The 27,443-nt window shown below is 38.3% G+C and overlaps 1 protein-coding gene across 3 annotated transcripts in view; it reads left to right on the plus strand.

Moving 5' to 3' along the window:
• LOC128701790 (SET and MYND domain-containing protein 4-like) overlaps nucleotides 1-27,443 on the plus strand; it is a 112,043-nt gene that overhangs the window by 11,738 nt on the left and 72,862 nt on the right. For 2 of the 3 annotated variants that reach the window (XM_070079839.1, XM_070079841.1), the window contains exon 2: nucleotides 1,962-2,752. In XM_070079839.1, the coding sequence (XP_069935940.1) occupies nucleotides 2,047-2,752 (706 nt within the window). In that variant the 5' untranslated portion in view covers nucleotides 1,962-2,046. Of the gene's footprint in view, nucleotides 1-841; nucleotides 924-1,961; nucleotides 2,753-27,443 lie in introns of all 3 variants that reach the window. The other variant, XM_070079840.1, reaches the window with a different exon arrangement.

Raw genomic sequence — 27,443 nt, forward strand, 5'->3', positions numbered from 1 at the left:
ACCATCCAGGGAGGTACTACTGTCCTGCCAAGGGAGTGTAAAACAAAAGCCTGTAATTGTTTTACATGATCGTAGGATTGCTGGTGTCCATTTTTGTCTCGTGAACATGCAAGGTTTCAGGCAAGTCTTGCTACTTCTACTTACACTTAGGTCACACTACCCATACATGTACAAGCATATATATACATACATAGCCCTCTGGGTTTTCTTCTATTTTCTTTCTAGTTATTATTCGTGTTTATTTCCTCTTATCTCCATCGGGAAGTGGAACAGAATTCTTCCTCCGTAAGCCATGCGTGTCATAAGCAACTAAAATGCTGGGAGCAAGGGGCTAGTAACCCCTTCTGTATATACATTACTAAATGTAAAAGGAGAAACTTTAGTTTTTCCTTTTGGGCCACCCTGCCTCGGTGGGATACGGCCGGTGTGTTGAAAGAAAGATTAATGTTTTAATTTTTTATTAAGTAACTTAACATATGCTTCTGATTGGCTGGGAAATACTGTTAACCATGCATTCTGTAATAAGAATGACAACCCATATGTTTTGTTTGAATAGGTGAAAGTTTCAAATTTTGCAGAAGTGGTTTAACTTTGAATTGTTGGATTCAGATCAGTTACTGTTTGGGTTCAAATATCTACTATTGGTGGGCTTCATTAAAATTCAGACATTTAAATATTAACTAATTATCTGAACTATTTATACACTACTGGGAATGCTTCAAAGTATGTACAGCACCTAGAATTTATTTTTCCACATTAATTTTACAAACTGAACCCCTTTTACCCTATCTCAGCTCATTTTAAAGCCCAGCCCTAGGTAAGGTATACTATCACTTCCCAGGATGTGACCCACGAGTGTCTGCTAACGCCCGGGTGAACAGGGGGTGTTTCCATCCGGCTAGGGATCAAACCATGGACACTCAGTATGTCAGCTAAGTGCGTTACCAACTCAGATGCATGGAATATGCATTAGGGTTTGGCCTGAAGTCTGTTTGACCATAACTTGCTGCCGTGATAGAGATGGGAGACCTGGAGTTTATCTGGAGAGAGTTCCGGGGGTCAACGCCCCTGCGGCCCGGTCTGTGACCAGGCCTCATGGTGGATCAGAGCCTGATCAACCAGGCTGTTACTGCTGGCTGCACGCAATCCAACATACGAGCCACAGCCCGGCTGGTCAGGTGCCGACTTCAGGTGCTTGTCCAGTGCCTGCTTTAAGACAGCCAGGGGTCTATTGGTAATCCCCCTTATGTATGCTGGGAGGCAGTTGAACAGTCTCGGGGCCCTGACACTTATTGTATTGTCTCTTAACGTGCTAGTGAAAGTGCAAAAAGAAAAAAAAAAAAAGAAAAAAAAAAAAAAAAAATAAAAAATGACAAGGAAGAGTTCCATAGGCACATTCATATTCATATAGTTTATTTGGACATGATACATAGTTGTACAAGGAATTATAGTACTAGTTGAGTGCACATCGAGAGAAAATTGTCAACATTTACGGCCCAAAAATTCACTCTGCAACCAGCTGATATTAGAAATAATGCTGAACAAATGTAGAAGCAGTAGGGGAAGGCTTGGGGGCTTTAGTGCCCAAAATTCATTCATACTTAACCCCATTTCCCCAGTAAAAAAAAAAAAAAAAAAAAAAAGTATAGTAGACAAGTGTAAGTTGCACGATTGTAGACAGCTTTTTCAACATTCCATGATTTAAATTGTTTTTCATTTACATTGTTTGTGGGCATTTGTGTTGAGTGCCACAGCAGGCAGGACACATCCTACAACCCCCCTTCCCATCCACTATGCACTGGGCAATTCCATTGTCTTAGCACTGTGAGGAAAGGTGTAGGTATGTGAACAAACATCTTTCCTCTTGGGTCAGTGCATTGGACTCATACCATATGTTTTTTGTTCATTGCATGCATCTGAATTGCTATCTAAAGAGACTTATCATAAAATCTTGCTTTCAGGTCCTCTTCGGTGGTAAACTAGCCACTTTGGTGGCAAAATCTAATCTAATCTTTGGTGCCATCTGAAAGGTGTGAAGATATCAACATGGATTGCACATGTAGCTTTGAATCTTTAACCAAAAAGTTTTTTAGGGTGTTACTATTAAACAACAAGCTGCTTGAACTAAGAGTTAACATTAGATCAGAACGTACAACAGAGGAAATGTTTTCTTACATATGGAGACTTGATGAAGCTCAAAGGTTTCTGACACCAGTTTTGATTCCACCTACTAAGTCTGAGAGTGTTTCTTTTATGCACTGGAGAGAAGGAGAGAGTGCCTACCGTATTCATGATTTAGATACGGCATTACAATATTATAACTTGGCCATTTTATCTGCACCACATCCAGACATTTTGGCAGACAATGCTGAGGCTCATGACAGAGAAATGTACAAAGCTTTGGCTCAAGGTTATGAGTCACGGTCTATTGTCCTCTTTGACCTACAGCAGTATGAAAAATGCTCAGAGGATATTGATCGTGCTTTGCAACTTAGTTCCTATAGAATTTCGTGTAAAATGTTAGAAATGAAAGCCAGATGTATGATATTCATATCAGAAGGAAAAGACAAGACATTTGATGCTTCAGCTGAATCTTTAAAGTCATATCCTGAATCATTTGCTTATACAAATCCTAAACCACCAAAGTTAACAGAGGTCAACCCTACCATGCCATCACTGAGCAGCAGTGTCAAGCTAGCCTACACACCATCCGAGGGAAGACATCTCATTGCTGATAAAGACATCAACCCAGGTAATATGTTTTAATAAAATATTTTAATATTTACATGCAACATTACAGTGGAACCTCGACTTTAGAGTTTAATTCGTTACGTGAGCTAGCTCATAACTCTATTTGCTCACATATCAAATCAGTTTTCCTCGTTTAAATTAATTGAAATGTCATTAATCCGTTCCAGCGGAATTCCTGCTTTCGGGAGGCAAGACAAAATACTTCAGTATAACGCTAATGTAAACTCTACAGCTTATTTATCACAATTGATCTAATATGACATAATAAACAATATATATAACATAGATATATACTCTATAATGAATAAAATGTCATTATGTGAAGAGTGGTGGCAGCCACTCCCTCTCTGACCATATCTTCCCATTCTTACCCTTCTCAAAATGGAGTGTTTGTAAGGCTAACTGCACTAGGTCACTAGTTTCATAAGGAAAACACTGAAACAATTTATTTATAAATAAGAAATTTTGTATAAAAACATAAAACATAGGAGTGTACGTATTTACCTTGGAGAACAGATGCTGGCGGAGGTGGAAGGTGGGAAAAGATAGGCAGTGGCATGTGCTGTCAGTGGCCCTATAAACCCCAACAACAACAAAGATAGGCAGAGGAGATTGGAGAAGTTAGTTTCATTTCATGTGTTTTCTGTCGCTTAATTGCTAAACTTACTTGCTGCACTCTTAATGCTACACTTTATCGGCTCCTGCTTTAGTATTGTACAGTCATAAATTCCCACTACAGGCAGCACACTCCACCAATATTCAAAACACTAAACCTACTCGCCATACAAAACATCCATACTTATTACTGCACCTATTACATACATAGAACACTTAACTGTGATATTAACCCTCCCCTCAAACATCTCCTTGCCAACCTCAACCGAACACATGACCATAACACAAGGCACAGATCACTCTTTGATGTTCCTCGTGTCCATCTCACGCTATGCAAAAACTCAATGTACATAAAAGGCCCTAAAATCTGGAATTCATTACCTGTAAATATAAAAGAAACATTACCTGTTTATAAATTCAAGTCTCTTCTCAAAGATCACTTACTCGCCCAAAACCAAATAAATACTGAATAACTGAACCTTATAAATTGTATATCTTAAATGTTTCTCATAATTATATCACATAAATGTTAAACCTAAGACCCAATCTAACTTTATTTTTTAAATACACTACCTAACGGAATACTCCATTCTACTGAATGTACAGCAATGCATGCAACCATATGACCTGTCTTTGTAATACTCATTTGTGCTTTATCTGTTTACAATAATGTTTTATCACTGATTACATCATTGCTTAGTTAATCTTTAGTTAATTTTAAGCCAGCCCGTAATGCTATGCATACAAGTGGCTTTGGCATACTGCTCTTACCTGTATTTTTTTTTGTACCTATGTATGTTCAAATTATTAAATAAAATCAATATCATAGAAGTACTATACTACCCTGGTACTGCCTGGTCAAGTCCACAACCCGCACACCTTGCTTGTTTATCTGTGATTTCATGCCTTAATTCCATAGACATCATCCTCTTTTTCTTCTCAGCACTGTCCTTTGCACTTAGTGGAACCTCAAATTTCAAACTTAATCTGTTCCAGGAGCTAGTTCTAAATTCAAAAAGTTTGAAAAGCTTAGCAATATTTCCCATAAGAAATAATGGAAATACAATTAATCAGTTTCAGAAACTCAAAAATATTCGCAAAAAAAAAATAAATTTTATAGATTATAGTTTTACATACACACAATAAATAGTGTACAATTGTGTATTAATAAATTTAAATAAGCATATAAAATAAAATTTTTACTTTATTGAAGATTGGTGATGGGATCTGGAAGATAGGGAGGAGGAGAGAGGGAGTTGGGGTTAATGTTTGGAAGGGGAATCCCCCTCCATAAGGACTTTAGGTATCAAAGGATAGAAGCGATGGTCAACTTGTTTTTTCCATACATCCTGGCAAGCTCAACAAGTTTCACACCACTCTCATACTTCTGTATTATTTCCTTCTTCACATCTAGGGCGTTTCTCACTTTCTTTATCACAGGGGTACCACTAACAAGTTTCTTTGGGCCCATGGTAGCTTATTTCAGTCCCACAAGCACTAAACACAACGAATTAATCGTAAAATGTTTGAATGAGAGCGCAGGTTAGTGTTCACTCGAGCATCAACAAAGCCAGACTGGCTCACGGTGCCTGCGCAGGGACGTGGACAGAGTGGGCTGGCAGACAGGTCTGGTACCTGGCAGTTCAAAAATAGGGGCAAGTTCGATAATAGGGACAAAGTTGGTTCGAAAAAGGCGGTCGATTTTCAAAGAGTTCGATAAGCGATACATTAGAAATTTGAGGTTCCACTGTATCTTAGGACCCTTGGTTAGAAAAAATAAATCTGGCAAAATAACTGCACAGAACACAAGCACAATACACAAATGCTTCCACAGTGAGGTAAACATGTGCACTACTGAGTGGATGTTGTGGTGGTCGCTGCACCAACTCGTGGCGGCGTTCTCAAGCGCTCTTGTAATTCGGATTTTGGCTCATAATTCAGAGCAAAAAATCCACAGAGCGATGGCTCGCATCTCAACAAACTTGTATGCTGGGGCACTTGTAAGTCAAGGTTCCACTGTATTGGTCTACTATTAGATTAGATTTTTTATTTTAACAAATTACATAGCTGTACAGAGGAATATAATAGGTGTTTATGCCAAAAGCCCCTCTGTATACTGAGCATTTTGGGCAAACTTAGATTAACTGAAGAATAGTAAGGCAATAATACATAGTTCATATGGTCATTAGATGAGTTAGCAAGTACAGGAGAATTTAATATTATATCAGGTGATGCTACATGGTTTTGATAAGTCTAGTAGAGACTTTTTACACTATTGAATTAGTGAATAAAGATTACAGTATTACAATGTAACAATTTAAAACAATTTACAGTGTGATGTATTACAGTTTAGTACTGTTTAAAAAATGAAATTTGGTATTACAATGGAACAACATACATTATGATGTACTGTACAGTGGACCCTCAACCGGCGATATTAATCCATTCCTGAGAGCTCATCGTTAATCGAAATAATCATTAGTAAAGTTCATTTTCCCCATAAGAAATAATGGAAATCAAATTAATCCGTGCAAGACACCCCAAAGTATTGAAAAAAAAAAATTTTACCACATGAAATATTAATTTTAATACACACAAACTGAAGAAGACATGCACAGTTACATGACACTTACCTTTATTGAAGATCTGGTGATGATTGATGGGATGGGAGGAGGGGAGACTGTTGATCATCTTAGTGTTTAGAAGGGGAGTCCCCTTCCATTAGCACTTGAGGTAGCAAGTCTTTTTCTGGGGGTTACTTCCCTTGTTCTTTTAATGCCACTAAGACCAGCTTCAGAGTCGCTGGACTTCTGTCGCACAACGTATCTGTCCATAGATACCTGTACCTCTCGTTCCTTTGACTTTCCTAAAGTGGTTCACAACATTGTCAGTGTACAGGTTGCCAACACGGCTTGCAGTAGCTGTCAGGGTGGTTTTCATGAAAAAAGGTTTGCATTTCAAGCAACTTTGCACACATTTCCTTAATCTTAGTAGACAACTTCTCCAATTTCTCTCTCCCCTCCTCCGAAGCAGTTTCCTCAGGTCTGCACTCTTGCTGTTCAAGATCTAGCAGCTCATCAGTGGTTAGTTCATCATTGTCCTCCTCCACCAGCTCTTCCACATCCTCCCCACTAACCTCCAACCCCAAGGACTTCCCCAATGCCACAATGGATTCCTCAACTGGCATAGGATTCTCAGGGTTAGCCTCAACCCCTTCAAAATCCCTTTTGTCTACACATTCTGGCCAGTTTTTTTCCAAGCAGAGTTCAAGGTCCTCTTAGTCACTTTCTCCCAAGCCTTACCTATAATGTTTACACAACTGAGGATGGTAAAATGATCTTTCCAAAACACACTTAGTCAGTTGAGTTTCTGAGGTCACTACAAAGCACCTTTCAAACATAGCTTTTGTGTACAGTTTCTTGAAGTTGGAAATGACCTGCTGGTCCATGGGCTGCAGGAGAGGAGAGGAGTGGTATTAGGAGGCAAAAACTTCACCTTAATGAAGCTCATGTCCCTAGAAAGTCGCTCTGCCAAGTCTGAAGGATGACCAGGAACATTGTCTAATACCAGGAGGCACTTAAGGTCTAATTTCTTTTCAATTAGGTAATTTTTCACATTGGGGGCAAATGCATGGTGTAACCAGTCATAGAAAAAGTCCCTAGTGACCCATGCCTTACTGTTTGCCCTCCACAGCACACGCAAATTAGCCTTGAGGACATTGTTTTTCCTGAACACTGGGAGTTTGAGTGATACACCAATAAAGGCTTCACTTTGCAATCACCACTAGCATTGGCACACATCAACAGTGTAAGCCTGTCTTTCATAGGCTTATGTACTGGGAGTGCCTTTTCCTCCTGAGTAATGTAGGTCCTGCTTGGCATTTTCTTCCAAAACAGGCCTGTTTCGTCACAATTAAACACTTGTTCAGGTTTGTCCTTCACTGTCTATGTACTCCTTGAATTCCTGCACATATTTTTCAGCCGCTTTGTGGTCCGAACTGGCAGCCTCGCCATGCCTTATCACACTATGAATGCCACTACGCTTCTTAAATCTCTCAAACCAACCTTTGCTGGCCTTAAATTCGCATTTTTTTTAATTAAATCGTCATGCAACTTCCTAGCCTTTTCACATATGATTGCTTGAGAGATGCTATCTCCTGCTATCTGTTTCTTGTTTACCCACACCAATAAGTCTCTCGACATCTTCTACTGCTTGCGGTCTTAGTTTCGAAAACATAGTTGCACCTTTGGCAAGGACAGCTTCCTTGATTGCCGTTTTCTTGCCCACAATAGTAGCGATGGTTGATTGGGGTTTATTATACAACCTGACCAGCTCAGAGACACGCACTCCACTTTCATACTTAGCAATGATCTCTTTCTTCATCTCCATGGTAATTCTCACCCTTTTTGCTGTAGGGTTGGCACTAGAAGCTTTCTTGGGGCCCATGGTGATTTATTTTGCAGGTGCAATCACTACAAAGGCTGTGATAATAAGAAATGTTCCAGTTGTATGTTTGGAAGCGACCGCGGTGGCTGGCTTGTGAACACTGGCACCCACGGGACAAGCGAGGCATGCTCAGGCCAAATTGGACGCGTCTCGTACAGAACGAATAGCGCTGGTCGGGTTTTTAAGCGCTAGTCGAGGCAAAATTTTTTGTTAAAATGTATCGCTAGTCGGATTTATCGTTAATCGATGCCATCACTGGTTGAGGGTCCACTGTATTACAATCTACTACTATTAAAACAGCAAAAAGAACAGGCATCCTAATTTCAATGTAGTAAGTGGTTGAGCATTCATCAGCACAATGAGTAGCTTTTGAGAAACTGGTAGTGGTTAGGTATGGTTGTCTGGTTAATTTTGGGTGATGAGGTGATTCTTATTTGGGCCTTAAACTGATTTGCAGACAGGGGTCCTTTAGTTTGTTCTGGCAGTGAATTCCAGATCTTCAAGGCTTTTATGTGCATAGCATTTTTGCATAGGGACAGATGAACACTGGGGTTTATCGAAGAGTGATCTGTGTCTCGTATTATGGTTGTGTGGTCTGTTATAGTTATCAAGGAGGAGGTTTAAGAGTAGGGTTTACATTAGAGTATAGTGTTCTGTGTATGTAGTAGGCACAATAATAAGGGGACATTTTGTATATTTAGTAAGTTAACACTCTTGAAAAGTGGAGTGTGTTGTCTAATGCAGGAGTTAATCACACTGCAGCTTTTTGCTGGGTTATTAAAGGCTTAAGGTGATTTGCTGTGGTTGATCCCCTTGCACAAATACCATAGGTGAGGTGAGGGTAAATGAGTGGTACAAAGCTGGAAGAGCTGATTGGGGTAAATAGTACTGTATCTTTGAAAGGATTCCTACTGTTTTGGAGACTTTCTTGGAAATTTGCTGTATGTGTGTCTGAAATTTGAGAATGCAGTCAAGTGGAGACCTAGAAATTTCTCCTCTGCCTGTCTCGAGATAGATGAACCATTTATCAATGTTTAACTGTACATTTGAAGCTCTGTTTCCGAAAAGGATAAAGTAGGTTTTGTCAATATTGAGAGTAAGTTTGTTGGTTTTCATCCAAGTTTATATTTTTAGCAGTTCAGCATTTACTGTGTCTGTTAGTATAGTTTGGTTTGGGTGAGAAAAGACATAGGTTGTGTCATCTGCAAATAAAATTGGTTTAAGGAGATTAGATGCATTTGGTAGGTCATTGATGTAAATGAGAAAGAGAAGTAGGCCTCCAACAAGAACAGGTTGTGTAGTAGAACAGGCTCCATTTGTGTATACATACTGGGCTCTATTATTAAGTTAAGATTTTAGGTAATCGAGAGTGCCCTCTGACCCTGTAATGTTTAAGGTTTTGGTGCAAAAGGCCATGGTCAACTGTATCAAAAGCTTTTGATAAGTCTGTGAACATTCCCAGGGGAAATACATTTTTCTCGAGTGCAGAGTATTAGTTCAAGCATATGTATAATAGCATTAGTACTTTTTTTCAGTCTGAGCCCAAACTGACAAGGGTTGAGTAAGTTGTGGGATACGAAGTAGGAGTAGACTTGTTTGTGTATTAATTTTTCGAAGATTTTTAGATAGTAGGGGAAGGTTTGAGGTAGGCCTATAATTGTTCAATTCAGTTGGATCACCTCCTTTGAGGATCGGGCTGGCTCTTACTGTCTTGAGTATGGATGGGAAGGTGGAAGATTCAATGGGTTTGTTAACCCTTTGACTGTTTTGGTCTTGTGTATGTCTTACGAGGTACCGTGTTTGACGTATATACGTATACGTACTCATAAATTCTAGCAGCTTTAAATCAAGCAGGAGAAAGCTGGTAGGCCCACATGTGAGAGAATAGGTCTGTGTGGTCAGTGTGCACCATATAAAAAATCCTGGAGCATGCAGTGCACAATGAGAAAAAAAAAAATTTTTTTTTTTTTATTAAAATGCCGACTTTGTGGTCTATTTTCGTATAGTAGTATTTATGATTCTATTCTCGTTTTCTTGGTCTCATTTGATAGAATGGAAAATATATTATAGAAATAGAGGTGATTTTGATTGGTTTTACTGTAAAAGAACCTGGAAATGGAGCTCTAAGTAGGGAAAATGTTTGATTTTTGCCAATGTTCAAAAATAAACAAATGATGTCATTGTCCAATAAATGTCCAACTAGCCATTCTAATATGCAGTCATGAATGGGTTGACATTATTTGTACAATTATTACAGTATTGCAGTAGTCTGCATAACAGTAATTCTTCTATTTTTGTTTGAATAAAAATTCAAAGTAGAAAGCAAGAGTAATATCAGAGAGGCCTGGAGACATGACTGATCAACAAAGAAAATGTTATTTTAGAGCCAGGAATGTCTGCATTGTTCATTCTGAACCTTATTTTGAAATTCATATTTTTTAATTTTCGTGAAATTGGCCAAATTGCAAATTTCTGACCACGTTATTGGGTAGTTGAAATCGGTAAATGGGCAGTTTCTTGTACTCAATCGATAGAAAAAATGGAGTCCACTTCTAAAGAAATAGCTATGAGTTTGGTCGACTGGAACAGAATTAGCATTACGGCAGCGGCAGCGGCAGCAACGGTATCCTACCAGCTCTTCTTTCTCAAAAAAACATCGCTCAACAAAACTTGTGATGGCCTAAAGTGAAAGTTCAACTACTGTACATGAACCCACGTAGACCACAACATGACCCAAGAATACTAAGAATGTAACCCAAATCTTGACAAAATTAGAAGATCTAAGGAAGACAGCCCTGCTAACCCAAACACTGCCTCCGCTGCCAGACAATCACTTAACCCAAGCTCCGAGAAAACAAGCCTTCTCCTCCATTGCTACACAGTATCTACTTCAGTGATACTATGAAAGGATATCGCAGAAGAAACAACACCAGTAATAAAAGAATAACAGCAAGGACCCTAGAACTCAACTTGTCTACCCAGCAGGACGCCAGTGTATCATCAACCCCCCTCACCGCCGCCACCCAAGGAACAACAACAACAACAACAACAACAACAACAAACATGGCTGACTCCCCCTCCAACTCCACTCCCTTCAAAGGATTCACCCATGATAACTCGGGTATGATTATTCCTGACAATATCAAGGACTACATCGTTGCTCTAGAAAATGAAATCAAAGATATCAAAGCAACACTCGAGCGACGAGAATCCAAGATAACCAACCTCGAGAATAAGATCCAAAACCTTGAAGAGAAGATTACATCGGGAAGTGTTGACACAGAAAATACTCTAAAAGCAGCTATAGCCAGTCACACTGAGCAAATAACAACAATAAATATGAAGGTTGAAGAAGCAATCAAGGACTGGAATCAGAACATGCACACTCGACTAAATGAATACCTTGATTTCCAAGACGACAAAACTGAACAAGATAAGTTGTCTGATGCAGTAATAATAAACAGTCCACACATTCCTAGTGACATAACACAAGCACAGTGCAAAGAAACTGCTATCAGGATAATACAGAACCACGTACAAGTCATCGTGCAAAACAATGAAATCAAAGAAACACGTTTGTTAGGAAAACCAGGAAGTAAACACGGTATAATGATCCGACTTCATTCATACGATAAAAGAAAGGACCTAATTAAATCAGCAATTACAATGAAAAATGGAGTGTACATAAATGAGTGTCTAACAGAAAAACGTCAAAACCTTCTGTTCAGGCTGAGAAAACTTAAACAGGAAAACAAAATACATCAGTGTTTCACGCGAGATGGGAAAATACTAGTAAGGAAAACATCAACAGGACAACAATATACTATCTCAAATGAACACGATTTCTCTACCTTCCTTAGAAAAGCTGACATTTCTGTAACAGATTAGATAAGTGCCCTTAATACATATATACGTGTGGTGCATATAGTGTACGTTACTATTATATTGTACATTATTATTTTTATTATTTTTCATCACTAGCTAATGAAATACCTCCAATACTCTATACTTCTTTCTTACTGCTATTAATTGCTCATAATTTTAAATTACAAGTCAAATCTTACTCCAAATTAATAATATTCATTATTCTTACCTGTCCATTTAATTTTGTTTATCACTACTTGTTTTTTTAGTCACTTTTCATTGTGTATGCAATTAGTGTATATTCCAATTACTTTTTTGCAAGTACCAAAACTATCTTTTGCTAGCTAGTACCAACTACCTCATTTTTTTTACTTTTATTGTGCAATAAACTGCTCAATTTATTTAATATTACAAATCAGATCTTACTCCTAAACCAATATAGTGACCACCTGTCCATTTAACTTTGTTTACCATTACTTAATTTTAGTCCCTTATATATTTTCTCCTTTATTTTAGCTTTATATAACTACCCTAGTTTATACATTCACAATTGTTAAAATAATCAAGGTGCTATTCTCAGGTGCTAAAGTAGAATAAGTTCACAATTTTGCCATTATATTCCAAAGCTCATTTATTTGATTACCACTTTATTGTTCACCACAACTTACATTAGTCCCTTTTATATTATTATTTTATACTATACAGTGGACCCCCGGTTAACGATTTTAATCCGTGCAAGAGGGCTCATCGTTATGCGAAATAATCGTTATGCGAATGAATTTTCCCCATAAGAAATAATGGAAATCAAATTAATCCGTGCAAGACGCCCAAAAGTATGAAAAAAAATTTTTTTTACCACATGAAATGTTAATTTTAATACACACAAACTGAAAAAGGTATGCACAATTAAATGACACTTACTTTTATTGAAGATCTGGTGATGATTGATGGGATGGGAGGAGGGGAGAGCATTATCTTCTTACTGTTTAGAAGGGGAATCCCCTTCCATTACGACTTGAGGTAGCAAGTCCTTTTCCGGGGTTACTTCCCTTCTTCTTTTAATGCCACTAGGACCAGCTTGAGAGTCACTGGACCTCTGTCGCACAACAAATCTGTCCATAGAGCTCTGTACCTCCCGTTCCTTTACGATTTGTCTAAAATGGGCCACAACATTGTCATTGAAATAGTCACCAGCACGGCTTGCAACAGCTGTGTCAGGGTGATTTTCATCTATAAAGGTTTGCAGTTCAACCCACTGTGCACACATTTCCTTAATCTTTGAAGTAGGCACAATGGATTCCACAACTGGCATAGGCTTCTCAGGGTTAGCCCCAAACCCTTCAAAATCTTTCTTAATTTCCATACTAATTCTCACCCTTTTTACCACAGGGTTGGCACTAGAAGCTTTCTTGGGGCCCATGGTCACTTATTTTCCAGAAACAGCACCGAAAACACTGTAATAATACGAAATATTCCGAGTGTATGCTTGGATGTTACCGCGGAGGCTGGCTGGTAAACAATGGGACGGCCGGCACATGTGAGGCTGGCTGAGGGCACATTGGACGCGTCTCGGACGAAAATCGGTAAGCGGGTTTTTAATCGGTATGCGCGGCAAAAATTTTGCGATAAAAGTAATCGGTATGCGGAAAAATCGCTATGTGATGCCATCGTTATGCGGGGGTCCACTGTAATTCTAACTTTAAAGAATTACCTTTATAGTACTACCTACTATCATATTCCCAAGCTCCATTATTTGATTATCACTTTATTTGTATTAGTCCCTTTTATATTGTCTCCTTTATTTTAGCTTAAAAAAAAAAAAAAAAAAAAAAAAAAAAAAAAAAAAACCTTAGCTCATTATTTTACATTTGTTAAATAATTCAGGTGCTATTTTTTAGCTTAAGACTATTTATTTTGTTTTATACTTAATTCTAACTATAGATTCACTACAAATCTTATGATTACAAGCATTGATCCTGATACCAACCTCTTATTTAATGACTTAAATGAATCAAACAGTTACTGTAATTACTACACTGCAGAACAATCAAAGGCACTTCTCAGTGCCAACAACAACATAACTATCTTTAACTACAATATCAGATCTTTAAGCAAGCATTACGATGACCTCATAGCATTACTAAATTCCTTACATGCCAATATGTCCATCATTACACTAACTGAAACCTGGCTAAAGCCTGATAGTACAGATGTCTATGCCATTCCTGGTTACACAGCCATACACAACTGTAGGCCAGACCAACAAGGGGGTGGCACAGCCATATACTACTCAGACCAACTAGAATGTATCACTAATACTTGCACAAGGGATGAACATGGGGAATATATAATAGCCAAATTCAAATCCAAATACCTACAAAAACCTCTCACATTGATAAACATTTACAGAGTTCCACAGTCAAACATTAGCCAATTTAGTCAAAACCTAGGAAGTATGATAACTGATGCACGCATGAACAAAGATCACTTACTACTCTCAGGTGACTTCAATATAAATCTCCTGCAAGACCAGGACCCACACGTTACTGAATTCACAAACACAATGAGTAACTGTATGTTGCTACCAACAGTAACAAAACCTACAAGAGTTACAGAGACTAGTGTTTCCCTACTTGACCACATCTGGACCAACACCATATCCCCTTTAAAATCAGGCATAATTACAGATAATACCACAGACCACTACCCTACTTTTCTCATAACAACTCTTGGTAAATTACCCCAAGACACTACTAAAGTCACCTTCAGACTTCACAATGAGGCAGCCATTAATAACTTCACAACAGCAGTAGCAAACATTGACTGGCACACTGAGCTAGAAATCTATACAGACATTGACGAATGTATTAATAATTTTCTAAAAAAGACCCAATACCTCTATAACAAGCACTGCCCTAAAAAAACTAAACAGATGACAGCTAAGAGACTGAACAGTCCCTGGTTAACACCCAGCATTCTCAAATCCATAAATACAAAACACCAATATGAAAAACAGTACAGAATGGGTCACATAACCAGAGACCAAACAAAACGTTACTCGTCAATCCTAACCAGCCTGATAAGAAGGGCAAAAAAATTGTATTATGAAAACAGATTATCCAACTTACGAGGTGATATAAAAAAGACCTGGAAAACCCTATCAGAAATTCTAGGAACAAAAAAGATATCACGAAATAGCGAAATAAAATTAGCAAAATCAGATGAACCCCAACTCCCACCAACAGAAACAGCAAACAGACTCAATGACTTCTTCTCCACTATAGGACAAAACCTTGCCAATAAAATCCCAAGCTCAGATACCCCACCAAATGACTACCTCACTGGCAACTACCCGAACACACTGTTCCTAGCTCCGACTAACCCATACGAAGTCTCCCTTATTATCAACACGCTAAAAAACAAGGCAGGAGATTTAAATACCTTACCACCCTTTATATACAAAAAAGTGTCACAAGTGCTATCACCAATCATTGCAACACTCTTTAACAAATCCATTGAATCCTCCACCTTCCCTACAGTACTCAAAATAGCAAGGGTCACCCCAATCCACAAAGGAAGAGACCAAACAGTTGAATAACTATAGGCCAATATCCAACTTACACCCTCTCTCAAAAATCTTCGAAAAATTAATTCATAAACGAATCTACTCCTACCTTATCTCCCAAAACATACTCAACCCCTGCCAATTTGGATTCAGGCCAAATAAAAATACTAATGATGCTATTATACACATGCTAGAACATATATACACTGCAATAGAGAAAAAAGAAGTCCCACTGGGGATCTTCATTGACTTACGTAAAGCTTTTGATACAGTTAACCATGACTTGCTCCACGTAAAATTGTCACACTATGGTATAAGAGGGCACTCCCTCAACTACCTCAAGTCATACCTCAGCAACAGAAGCCAATATGTGTATGCAAATGGGGCAAACTCTTCTGCACAACCAATTACAGTTGGTGTCCCACAGGGAAGTGTCCTTGGCCCTCTTCTCTTTCTCCTATACATAAATGACCTACCAAATGCTTCGCAATTACTCAAACCCACACTATTTGCAGATGACACTACATACGTCTTCTCCCACCCGAGCCCAGTCACGCTAGCCAATACTGTAAATACCGAATTACAGAAAATATCTACCTGGATGAGGACTAGCAAACTTACACTAAACATTGACAAAACCTACTTCATTCAGTTTGGTAACAGAGCTACAGATGTCCCTCTTAACATAATGATAAACGGATCACCTATCACAAAGCTAACAGAGGGAAAATTCTTAGGAATCCACCTTGATAATAGACTCAAATTTCATACACATATACAACAAATTTCTAAGAAAATTTCCAAGACTGTAGGCATACTATCGAAGATACGGTACTATGCTCCACAGTCAGCCCTCCTGGCCCTATATCACTCTCTTATTTACCCCTATCTCGCCTATGGAATTTGTGCATGGGGCTCAACAACAAGTAACCATCTCAGACCATTAATTACCCAACAAAAGGCTGCAGTTAGAATGGTAACAAATTCTCACTATAGGCAACACACTCCACCAATATTCAATACACTAAACCTACTCACCATACAAAACATTCATACTTATTACTGCACCTATTACATACATAGAACACTTAACTCTGATATTAACCCTCCCCTCAAACATCTCCTTGCCAACCTCAACAGAACACATGACCATAACACAAGGCACAGATCACTCTTTGATGTTCCTCGTGTCCATCTCACACTATGCAAAAACTCAATGCACATAAAAGGCCCTTAAATCTGGAACTCATTACCTGTAAATATAAAAGAAACACTACCTGTTTATAAATTCAAGTCTCTTCTCAAAGATCACTTACTCACCCAAAACCAAATAAATACTGAATAACTGAACCTTATAAATTGTATATCTTAAATGTTTCTCACAATTATATCACATAAATGTTAAACCTAAAACCCAATCTAACTTTATTATTTTTTAAATACACTACCTAACAGAATACTCCATTCTACTGAATGTACAACAATGCATACAACCATATGACTTGTCTTTGTAATACTCACTTGTGCTTTATAGTAATCTGTTTACATTAAAGTTTTATCACTGATGTCATCATTGCTTAGTTCATCTTAAGTTAATTTTAAGCCTGCCCGTAATGCTATGCATAGTATAAGTGGCTTTGGCATGCTGCTCTTATCTGTATTTTTTGTACCTCTGTATGTGTGCTCAAATTTTTAAATAAATAAATAAATAAATAAAGTGGACGAAATCGCCGATTTGTAAATATCGCAGAGGTCGCTAACTTTGCGAGAGCGTAATTCCGTCAGTTATCCATCAAATTTCGATTTTTTGGTGTCATTACAATCGGGAAAAGATTCTCTATCATTGCATAAGATTTTTTTTACATTTTACAAAACCAGGAGACACCTCAGGATTGGAAGTTGCGACAGTCAAGGGGTTAAAGAGTTTTAATAATTGGCGACAACACGTGAGAAACTTTTTTATACACGAGTGATGGTAAGCTATTTAGGTCCCCTGTCTTGTTCTTTAGTGTTTTGATGATAAACAAGATTTCAGTTGGGTTTGTTGAGGCTAAAAATAGATTATTAGGGTAGTTTCCAGTGAATGTTTGGGCTTGGGAATGTTTGGGCTTGGGATTTTACTTGCTAGTTTTTTTCCTTTGGTAGAGAGAAGACATTAAGTTTGTTGGCAGTATCAGTTGGCTGTAGGAGAGGTTCATCTGGTTTCGTTAAGTTAATCAATCTATTTTGTGACAGCGTTTTTGTTCCTAGAATTTCAGATAGGGTTTTCCAGGTCTTTCATATCGCCTTTTATGTCATGAAATCAGTTTTCATAATACAATTTTTTTTTGACCTTATTAGATTGGTTGGTATTGATGAGTAATGTTTTGTGAGATCCTTTATTAGACCCATTCTGTACAGTTTTTCATATAATGTTTTTTATCAATAGATTTGAGGATGCTATTTGTAAGCCAGGGGCTGTTTAGACTAACTCTGTGCTATGATCTGCTTAGTTTTTATTGGGCAATGCATGTTAGTTTTTTTTTTTTATTTTATTTTTTTTTGTAAAAAAATATTAACACATTCATCAATATCAAAGTTGTCTGCTAGCTCGTTTTGCCAGTCACACTTAATGCTGAAATAGTTATTAGCAGATGACTCGTCATGTAGTTGGAATGTGATCTTAGTTGTGTCCTGGGGCACTTTACACAAGTTGGTTATGAGAAAGATGGAATAGTGGTCAGTGGTGTTATGTGATTATGCCTGCTTTTAATGGGGATATAGTGTTTGTCCAGATATGGTGTAGTAATGAGGTATTTGTCAGTGGTTCTTGTAGGTTTTGTTATTGTTGGTAAAAGTAAGCAGCTATTCATAGTGTTTGTGAATTCAGTCACTTGTGGGTCATGGTCATGGAAGAGATTTATGAAGTCCCCTGTAAGTATTAGGTGGTGTTTGTTCATTTCAGCGCTAGTTATTAAGTTTCTTAGTTTTTCACTGAGTAAATATTGGAGTGAGGAACTCAATAAATTGCTCAGACTGTTAGAGGTTTTGTAAGGACTTTGGATTTAAATTTTGCAAAGGTATATTCACCATGTTCATTCCTTGTGCAAGTAGAATTTATACACTCTAGTTCATGGTAGTAGTATATAGCTGTTCCGCCTCCCAATTGATCTGGCCTACAATTGTGTATGGCTGTGTAGCCAGGTATGGAATAATGTTTGTAACATCATGTTTTAGCCATGTTTCAGTGAGAGTAATGAGATATACTGACATTTAGTGAATTCAGTAGTGCCTGGAGGTCATCATAGTGCTTGCTTAGTGATCTGACATTATAATTGAATACTGTTATGTTATTGTTGGCACTGAGTAGTGACTTAGCCTGACTAGCAGTATAATAAAGGCAATTGTTAGGATCATGTGTGTCATTTAATAAAAGGCTTGTCAGGATCGATGTTTGCAATCTTTTAACTAATTCAAGTTTAACAATGTATAAATAGTATAAAGATAACTGTTAATGTTGCACTGGATGTGATACGAGAGCTTATACAAGCAGTACAGAGTTTAGGTAGCAGAACTATTATTCTACAGATTGCATAGATACTTAACAAGTAATAATACAAAAAATATCAAGTTAAAAGATGGTAAAATATGGTCTTAAATAAAATTTAGCACTAATGCTAGACAGTAAACAAAAAAGGGGGTTTTGTATTACACCAACAATTATAGACTGCACACACTAGATAGAAAAAAAAAATAATATAGCAGTTAACAATGGAGGATTGCAAATGGTAGTTACAACTATAAAAGAAGTAGAAATGTTTCTCTTTTTAGACAGTAAACACTTAACTTTGGATTGTATTGCACTAATTGCTTTAGACTGCACACACTAGAGAATAAAAAGTAGTGTATAGTGTATATCTTTTTAGGCAAACAAGATGGTGATCTTGAGGTGTTTAACAAGAATATAAAATGAGGTAATGATTGGACAGCTTAGAATCACTGCTGTCAGATTGACAATGTGGAAATGAGAATTAGATTTTACAGAAAAAATTGGATGAAAAATTTTGTAGGATCTCATAACACTACTTGTGGAAGTGGGTACAAACTGCATATTTATTCGGACTCAATTAGGCCACCTTCACTGAGAATTTTTTTTAGATCGTGTGCGGTAGAAATTAAGTATCTCTTGCCTGTTGATTCCTTCTTGACTGCAATTTTGCCATCCCTTGCAAAGCGCTGGTAAATTTTGTGGTCATATCGTAGGTTTCTTAGTCTGTAAAGGCGATTTTCTTATTTTTGTCAGGCACTCATTGACATACACTTGTTTTCATATTAATAGATGTTATTAAAGTTGAACTTTAGTACCACTGATTTCTTCCCAGTTTGATGACCTATCACTTTACATTCCTTTATTTCATCACTAGGTATTAAGTCAAAGTTGGTCCTGGATAAGTTTTAAGATGGTTTGTTTGCATGTTTCTTGGGTTACAGTTGTAAGGAGGTGGTTGCTATTTACTACAACTGAGCCACATAGTTGTTGTTCAAAGTGGTCTTGGAAATTGTTCATAACATCAGTAAGTTGAAGGTCCATTTTCATTCTTGATGTTGTTGGTGTTTAGTTGGGTTAACAGATCTTTTAGACTGATTGTATCCACAGACTGGGTATGGTTGCTACTTAGATGTTCCAGTGTGCTCAGTTTGTTCAAGAATTGTGATCTTGTCGAGGTAGTGTGTGTTAGAGGTTTGTAATTCCTTAACTTTTTGGGTTAATGTGCCATTGGAGGTTTTAAATTCCTGCATTTCCTGGGTTAGCTTGATGATTGTTTGAGTTTGGATCCTTAGAAGTTTTCCTATTTCTGGGTCCATTAATTCCGTATTGTCAAATCCGAGGAAGGAGTTAACTTGGACATTAGTGGAGGCAGCTATGTTTGTTGTCTGGCGAGTGTTGTGGTGGTGGGTGCTTAGGGTTATATTCTGGCTGGCAGTAGAAATTTTCCTTGGGTAATGCTTCTCTCACCTGTGGTGTTAGGAGTCTTTGACTGGTTACTGAGTGTGGAAAATTTTTTAATTTTCCGAAACTATAGTGCCTAATAGGTGTTTAATGTGTCTATATGGGTCAAAAATGTATTTGAAAATAAGAGTAGAACCAAGAGTTCCCTTTGCGCATGCGCGGATGTGCGGGAGAGAGAGGCGCGGATTGTTTTGAATGGGGTGAAGAAGCTGAGAAAGCATGGAACCACGAAATTGACATTCACGGCGGCCTAAGGATTAACATAGGCCTCATTTCATAATAAGAAGTGTCGTAACTGTTCCTGGTGGAGAGTGAGGGAACGTGATTTACGGGACCACGGTGGTAGTGGTAAAATGGGTGATAAGAGTAGGAGCGGGTGGCAGGTGCACGGCCAGGGTGAGTGTCCAGGGGACATACCCGTGTGTTAATCCTCGCTCATCGGCCTCAGATCTCAATGGAGTGACCTCTAATTTGTGTAATAGTTATGAGACGTTAAATCGTCTTGTGAATGGTAATGTAATCAGTGATAATAACATTGAGTTAAGAGAATGCGGGATGTGAAATAGAGCGCCTTGCTCCGAGTGAACGTGTGACTCTCGTACCGGGGATAATGGAGATTTATAGAATCACGACTTCTAACCGGGACAAACCGACGGATACCTCGTCCTGCCGGAATGAGAACCGTGTCGGTGTAGCAGGACATCGAAACTGAGATGGTGAATGGAAGAAATAAGGAGTATCAATCACCCACAGTTAAGTAACCCTTCTAGTTATAACAAACTTATGCTGGCCAGTAGTGTTATGTTATAATTAGATAGGTTATGAGTGATCCAGCTACCTCAAGTGATCACCAGAGAACATCTGGTAAGTGGTGGGATTATGTACAAATGTTTTCCTTGATGGATGTATCCAGGTGTATCCTACCCCCCTCCCCTTCATTCAGCTAAACTAATATAATCTATACAGTCCACAATTAATTAGTAGCACCGTACTTGTGGGTGCTACCCAATCCATACTGGTCTCGGATAGATATGGATAAGATTGTGAGGTCGAGGGGACCACTTGGTGCGACCAGGGGTGGTTAAGTTTTCTCACATGTCTACACGGGGTGACTACGGTAAACAATATGATTGTCTCCCAATGAGATTACTGGTATGTATATAATGTTGAGGTACATACAGGTAAGCACCCTAGGAAATTTTCCACATCTGCCCGTTGGTCCTTCGAGAACCGGGTGCAATCAGTGAAAAAATTAATTGAATTAATTACTTAATAATTAAGTGACTGATTGAAGGAAGTGGGTGTAGGGTGCACAAGTTTAATCGATCGTGTGATGGATGACAATTAGCCCAATTAATTGCTAGCACATGTGTGGCTAGGATTTATACAAGAGTAAAGTGCAAGAATTACTCTTATAAGGCGCCTACTTAAGTTGTATAATCAGTGATTAATAATTCTCTAACCATGACTGGATCTAATGGAGTTAATGTGGCTGACAAGTCCGTGAATTTTAGAGTAATGAAAGCATCATTACAGGCTATTAAAAGCCATGTGACGAAGGCATTTGATTTAGTGAATCAAAGAACCGTGAACCCTAATGAATTAAAGTTATATTTAGATGCTTTAGAGAGTAGATTTGATTGGTACAAATTGTGGTTTAAAGACTGTGAAAGAGATCTGCTAGAGAATTGTGCAGATGGAATGGAAATGAATGTTTTAATTAATCAACATTACGAATTGGAAGAAAAACTGTCTTGTAAAAGTAAGGCTTTGAATAAATTAAAGGGTGTAAGCCAGGCAGTTGATCAACCTATTAATGCAAAGGGTGTGTTTGCCAAAACCTCCATAGTACGGTCTGGAGGAAATCAGACTAGGTCGGCAGGAATTAATTGTTCAATTGCAGACCAGTCAGCCAAACAGTTCTAAGGATATAACACATAATGACTCTGAAGTATCTGTCAAGCCTCAAAAGGGAAAAATAATCCCAGTGGTAATAATCATAGTTAAGAGTTAAATAGGCACATATCAAGTCAGGAATCAGTAATAGTGGTTCCTCACATCAAGGTAAGAGGAATAAGTACCTCAGTAAGTGTAACCCAGTTAATAAGAGGTCAGGCAAGGAAAAGAGAGACTGCCTCTTCTGCCAGGGTACTCATTTCACTAAAAATTGTAATGCCTGTAATTCATGGGATATTAAAGTGGAAAGAATGAAAGAACTTGACAGATTTATCAGATGTCTAGACAATCATAATGTAAAGGATTGTCATACCAAATTGAACAGTTGCTATCAATGCAACAAGGGAAAGCACCATACAGTTATGTGCAGGGTTGTATGTGATTCTTATAATAATGGTGACAATAATGATAATGTTAATAACCCTGACACTACAGTGACTGATGTAAAGGTTGCAGCTAATGGCAATAATGATGGCCTAGCTGAGGTAGCCTTGACGGTGTTGGATGTAAAAATTCAGGATAAAGGGCATAAATCCAAAACCATACGGCGTCACTCTCCTCAACACTGGTACGGGCCATGTAATATATGGCAGACTACCGCCTAGTAATAATGACTAGAGGAAGTAGTGAATACGGTCACGGTGTCTTACTCTTGAAAGGTCAACCCAGTACAAGTATTCTTCTATCGAGAATGATGTTGAACCAGTCTAATTTGTGGGAGCTGGACAGCATAGGGATTAATGTAAATGAGGAAAGTCCAAATGATTCCTTTACTCAGGAACAATACCTGAAGGATGTTAAATGTGAATCTGGACATTACTGGGTGCGACTTCCGTGGAAGCTTGACAGTCCAGAATTACCTACTAATTATAGGATGGCGTATGGACAGTTAAAGGACCCAGCTCTGCGAACTGAGCAAGACACCAAAATTGTTGACTGCTTATAATGATATAATTAATAAGCAGTTAAATAATAAATTGTTCTTACTTCAGGCGACGATAAATGCACACCTTAAGTGCACAGGCGGTCCACTGAGCGAAGTAATTGGGTAAATAATCTTATGTGGACAATTTCCGGGTGTGACGTCAACTGAAGAGGAACTAATGAGGATATGTGAAGGGGTTAATGAAATAATGAAGAAATGTGCTGGGACTGACTTGGGATACTGAGAGACTTGTTATTGTTAAAGTCTCAAAATTCCAGTATGTCCAATAAATTAATCCAGGGAGCATAGGCTTATGCCCCTGAGAGAATGGAACACTAATTAGTCCATTTTGAGGGATCCATAAATATAGATGGCCATGGAGTTGGTGCCTATATGCAGTAATGTGCTGGGGCTGACTTGGGATACTGAGAGACTTGTTATTGGTAAAGTCTCAAAATTCCAGTATGCCCAATAACTTAATCCAGGGAGCATAGGCTTATGCCCCTGAGAGAATGGAACACCAATTAGTCCATTTTGAGAGTTCAATAAATATGGGTGGCCAGTGAAGATGGAAAAAATTGTACTCCACATTATGTAAGTCGTCTAGCAACGACCTCCGCCCGGCCGCAGTGTGGAAAATTTTTTAATTTTCCGAAACTATAGTGCCTAATAGGTGTTTAATGTGTCTATATGGGTCAAAAATGTATTTGAAAATAAGAGTAGAACCAAGAGTTCCCTTTGCGCATGCGCGGATGTGCGGGAGAGAGAGGCGCGGATTGTTTTGAATGGGGTGAAGAAGCTGAGAAAGCATGGAACCACGAAATTGACATTCACGGCGGCCTAAGGATTAACATAGGCCTCATTTCATAATAAGAAGTGTCGTAACTGTTCCTGGTGGAGAGTGAGGGAACGTGATTTACGGGACCACGGTGGTAGAGTGGTAAAATGGGTGATAAGAGTAGGAGCGGGTGGCAGGTGCACGGCCAGGGTGAGTGTCCAGGGGACATACCCGTGTGTTAATCCTCGCTCATCGGCCTCAGATCTCAATGGAGTGACCTCTAATTTGTGTAATAGTTATGAGACGTTAAATCGTCTTGTGAATGGTAATGTAATCAGTGATAATAACATTGAGTTAAGAGAATGCGGGATGTGAAATAGAGCGCCTTGCTCCGAGTGAACGTGTGACTCTCGTACCGGGGATAATGGAGATTTATAGAATCACGACTTCTAACCGGGACAAACCGACGGATACCTCGTCCTGCCGGAATGAGAACCGTGTCGGTGTAGCAGGACATTGAAACTGAGATGGTGAATGGAAGAAATAAGGAGTATCAATCACCCACAGTTAAGTAACCCTTCTAGTTATAACAAACTTATGCTGGCCAGTAGTGTTATGTTATAATTAGATAGGTTATGAGTGATCCAGCTACCTCAAGTGATCACCAGAGAACATCTGGTAAGTGGTGGGATTATGTACAAATGTTTTCCTTGATGGATGTATCCAGGTGTATCCTACCCCCCTCCCCTTCATTCAGCTAAACTAATATAATCTATACAGTCCACAATTAATTAGTAGCACCGTACTTGTGGGTGCTACCCAATCCATACTGGTCTCGGATAGATATGGATAAGATTGTGAGGTCGAGGGGACCACTTGGTGCGACCAGGGGTGGTCATGTTTTCTCGCATGTCTACACGGGGTGACTACGGTAAACAATATGATTGTCTCCCAATGAGATTACTGGTATGTATATAATGTTGAGGTACATACAGGTAAGCACCCTAGGAAATTTTCCACATCTGCGTCTTGTTTTATTACCCTGACTCCTGGTCATTGACAGTGTTTCAGATAAATTGTAGACAATTGGTGAGTGTTCTGGAATTTTACTGTCTGGCAGTGGGGCAGGTGGTGGAAACGCGGGTCGTCTTTGTTGGTAATTTTGCGCATTTTTGGCAGTTGATCTATATTATTCTGAGTCTCCAAATTTGTCAGTGTTATGTGGGTCTTTACTAGACCATCTTAAGGTTGTTGGGAACCTCGGGTGAAACTAAAATAGACGAGCAGGGTTCTTGCCGCTGCCACTGAAACTGTGACTGACACTGGTATTATTTGTCAAATTTATTATTGTCTTAATTTTTTCTCTTATTTTCATTAACCCTTTGAGGGTTTTCGTCGTACTAGTACGTCTTACGCGTAGGGTTTTTTGACGTACTAGTACTCATAAATTCTAGCGACCTCAAATCTAGTGGGAGAAAGCTGGTAGGCCTTCATATGAAAGAATGGGTCTATGTGGTCAGTGTGCACAGTCTAAAAAAAATCCTGCAGCACACGGTGCATAATGAGAAAAAAAAAACTTTTTCCATTTTTTTTTTTTAATAAATCAGCGACTTTGCAGTGTATTTTCGTATGGTATTTATTGTTGTATTCTAGTTTTCTTGGTCTCATTTTATAGAATGGAAGACATATTACTGAAATTGAGATGATTTTGACTGGTTTTACAATGAAAGGTGCCTTGAAATTGAGCTCAAAGTAGCAGAAATGTTCGATTTTTACCAAACTTCAAAAGTAAACAAATCGTGCCAAGCGTGCAATACACGTCAACTGGTGAGTCTAATATTCTTTCACAAGTGCACCAATAATATTTATACCATTTTTTACACTAATGCAGTAGTCTGCATAACAGTAAATCTTATATTTTTTGTGAGAATAAAAATTCAAAGTGGAAAGCAAAAGAATATAAGAGGGGCCTTGAGACGTGACTAATGACTAGAGGAAATGTCATTTTAGTGCCAGGAATGTCTTTCTTGTTTATTCTGGACCCTATTCCGAAATTGGCATCTTTTGAAATTTGTGTGAAATTGGCAAAATTGCTAAATTCTGACCACTGTACTGGATAGTTGAATTTATAAATGGGTGGTTTCTTGCACCCATTCGATAGAAAAAATGGTGTTCTAGCGAAATATTCATGTTTTTTGTCGACTAGTACAGTGAAATTGGCCGAAAATGGGGCTCAAAGTGGGCAAAATCGCCGATCCGTAAACATCACCGAGACCGCTAACTTTGCGAGAGCATAATTCCCTAAGTTTTCTATCAAATTTCAAACTTTTGGTGTCGTTATGATCGGGAAAAGATTCTCTATCTTTTCATAAGAGAAAATAATTTTTTTTTTTTTTTAAATTTGGCCGACCCTGAGAACGAGTTTCGGAGAGGTCCTGTCAACCCTCAAAGGGTTAAATGGTAGAATGATATATTGCCATAAAATAATTATTAGAAGCAAGTGGGTGTATAAACACAGCATCAGAAATCGAGGGTAACAGAAAAGTTAGTATGTGTACTTAGAACGTCAGTGTCAAGAGATGCTTAAGACATTATACCAAGAACAGTGATATGAATTACAGAAAGTGGTAGAAAGTACTACAACCACTGAAAACTTTAAAAGATAAATTTAAAATATTGAAGATGCGAGTCCATGAGCTTAGCTATTATTAAACTACAAATACAGTGGACCCCCGCATAACGATCGGCTCCCAACTCGACCAATTATGTAAGTGTATTTTTGTAAGTGCTTTTGTAGGTGTATTTTTGGGGGTCTGAAATGGACTAATCCAATTCATTATGTCTTGTGGGAACAAATTAGGTCTATAACAGCACCCAAACAGACTTCTGGATTGAAATATCGTTATGCGGGGGTCCACTGTACTTTAATTACATATAAAAATCATTATTCACTGTAGAAAATTATTTTTACTTGCATTTTTTTTTTTTTATATTTGCTGCACTATACAAGTAATTATTGATATGTAATGGATTGTGTAGTGAATATAGGAAATACTCAGAAGATACTTAACCCTTTGAGGGTCGACAGGCCCTCTCCGAAACTCGTTCTCAGGGTCGGCCAAATTTAAAAAAAAAATAAAAATTATTTTCTCTTATGAAAAGATAGAGAATCTTTTCCCGATCATAAAGACACCAAAAGTTTGAAATTTGATAGAAAACTTACGGAATTATGCTCTCGCAAAGTTAGCGGTCTCGGCGATGTTTACGCATCGGCGATTTTGCCCACTTTGAGCCCCATTTTCGGCCAATTTCACTGTACTAGTCGACAAAAAACATGAATATTCCGCTAGAACTCCATTTTTTCTATCGAATGGGTGCAAGAAACCACCCATTTATAAATTCAACTATCCAGTACAGTGGTCAGAATTTAGCAATTTTGCCAATTTCACACAAATTTCAAAAGATGCCAATTTCCGAATAGGGTCCAGAATAAACAAGAAAGACATTCCTGGCACTAAAATGACATTTCCTCTAGTCATTAGTCACGTCTCAA

Source organism: Cherax quadricarinatus, unplaced genomic scaffold (genome assembly GCF_038502225.1).
Source record: "Cherax quadricarinatus isolate ZL_2023a unplaced genomic scaffold, ASM3850222v1 Contig28, whole genome shotgun sequence".
NCBI classification, from domain to species: domain Eukaryota; kingdom Metazoa; phylum Arthropoda; class Malacostraca; order Decapoda; family Parastacidae; genus Cherax; species Cherax quadricarinatus.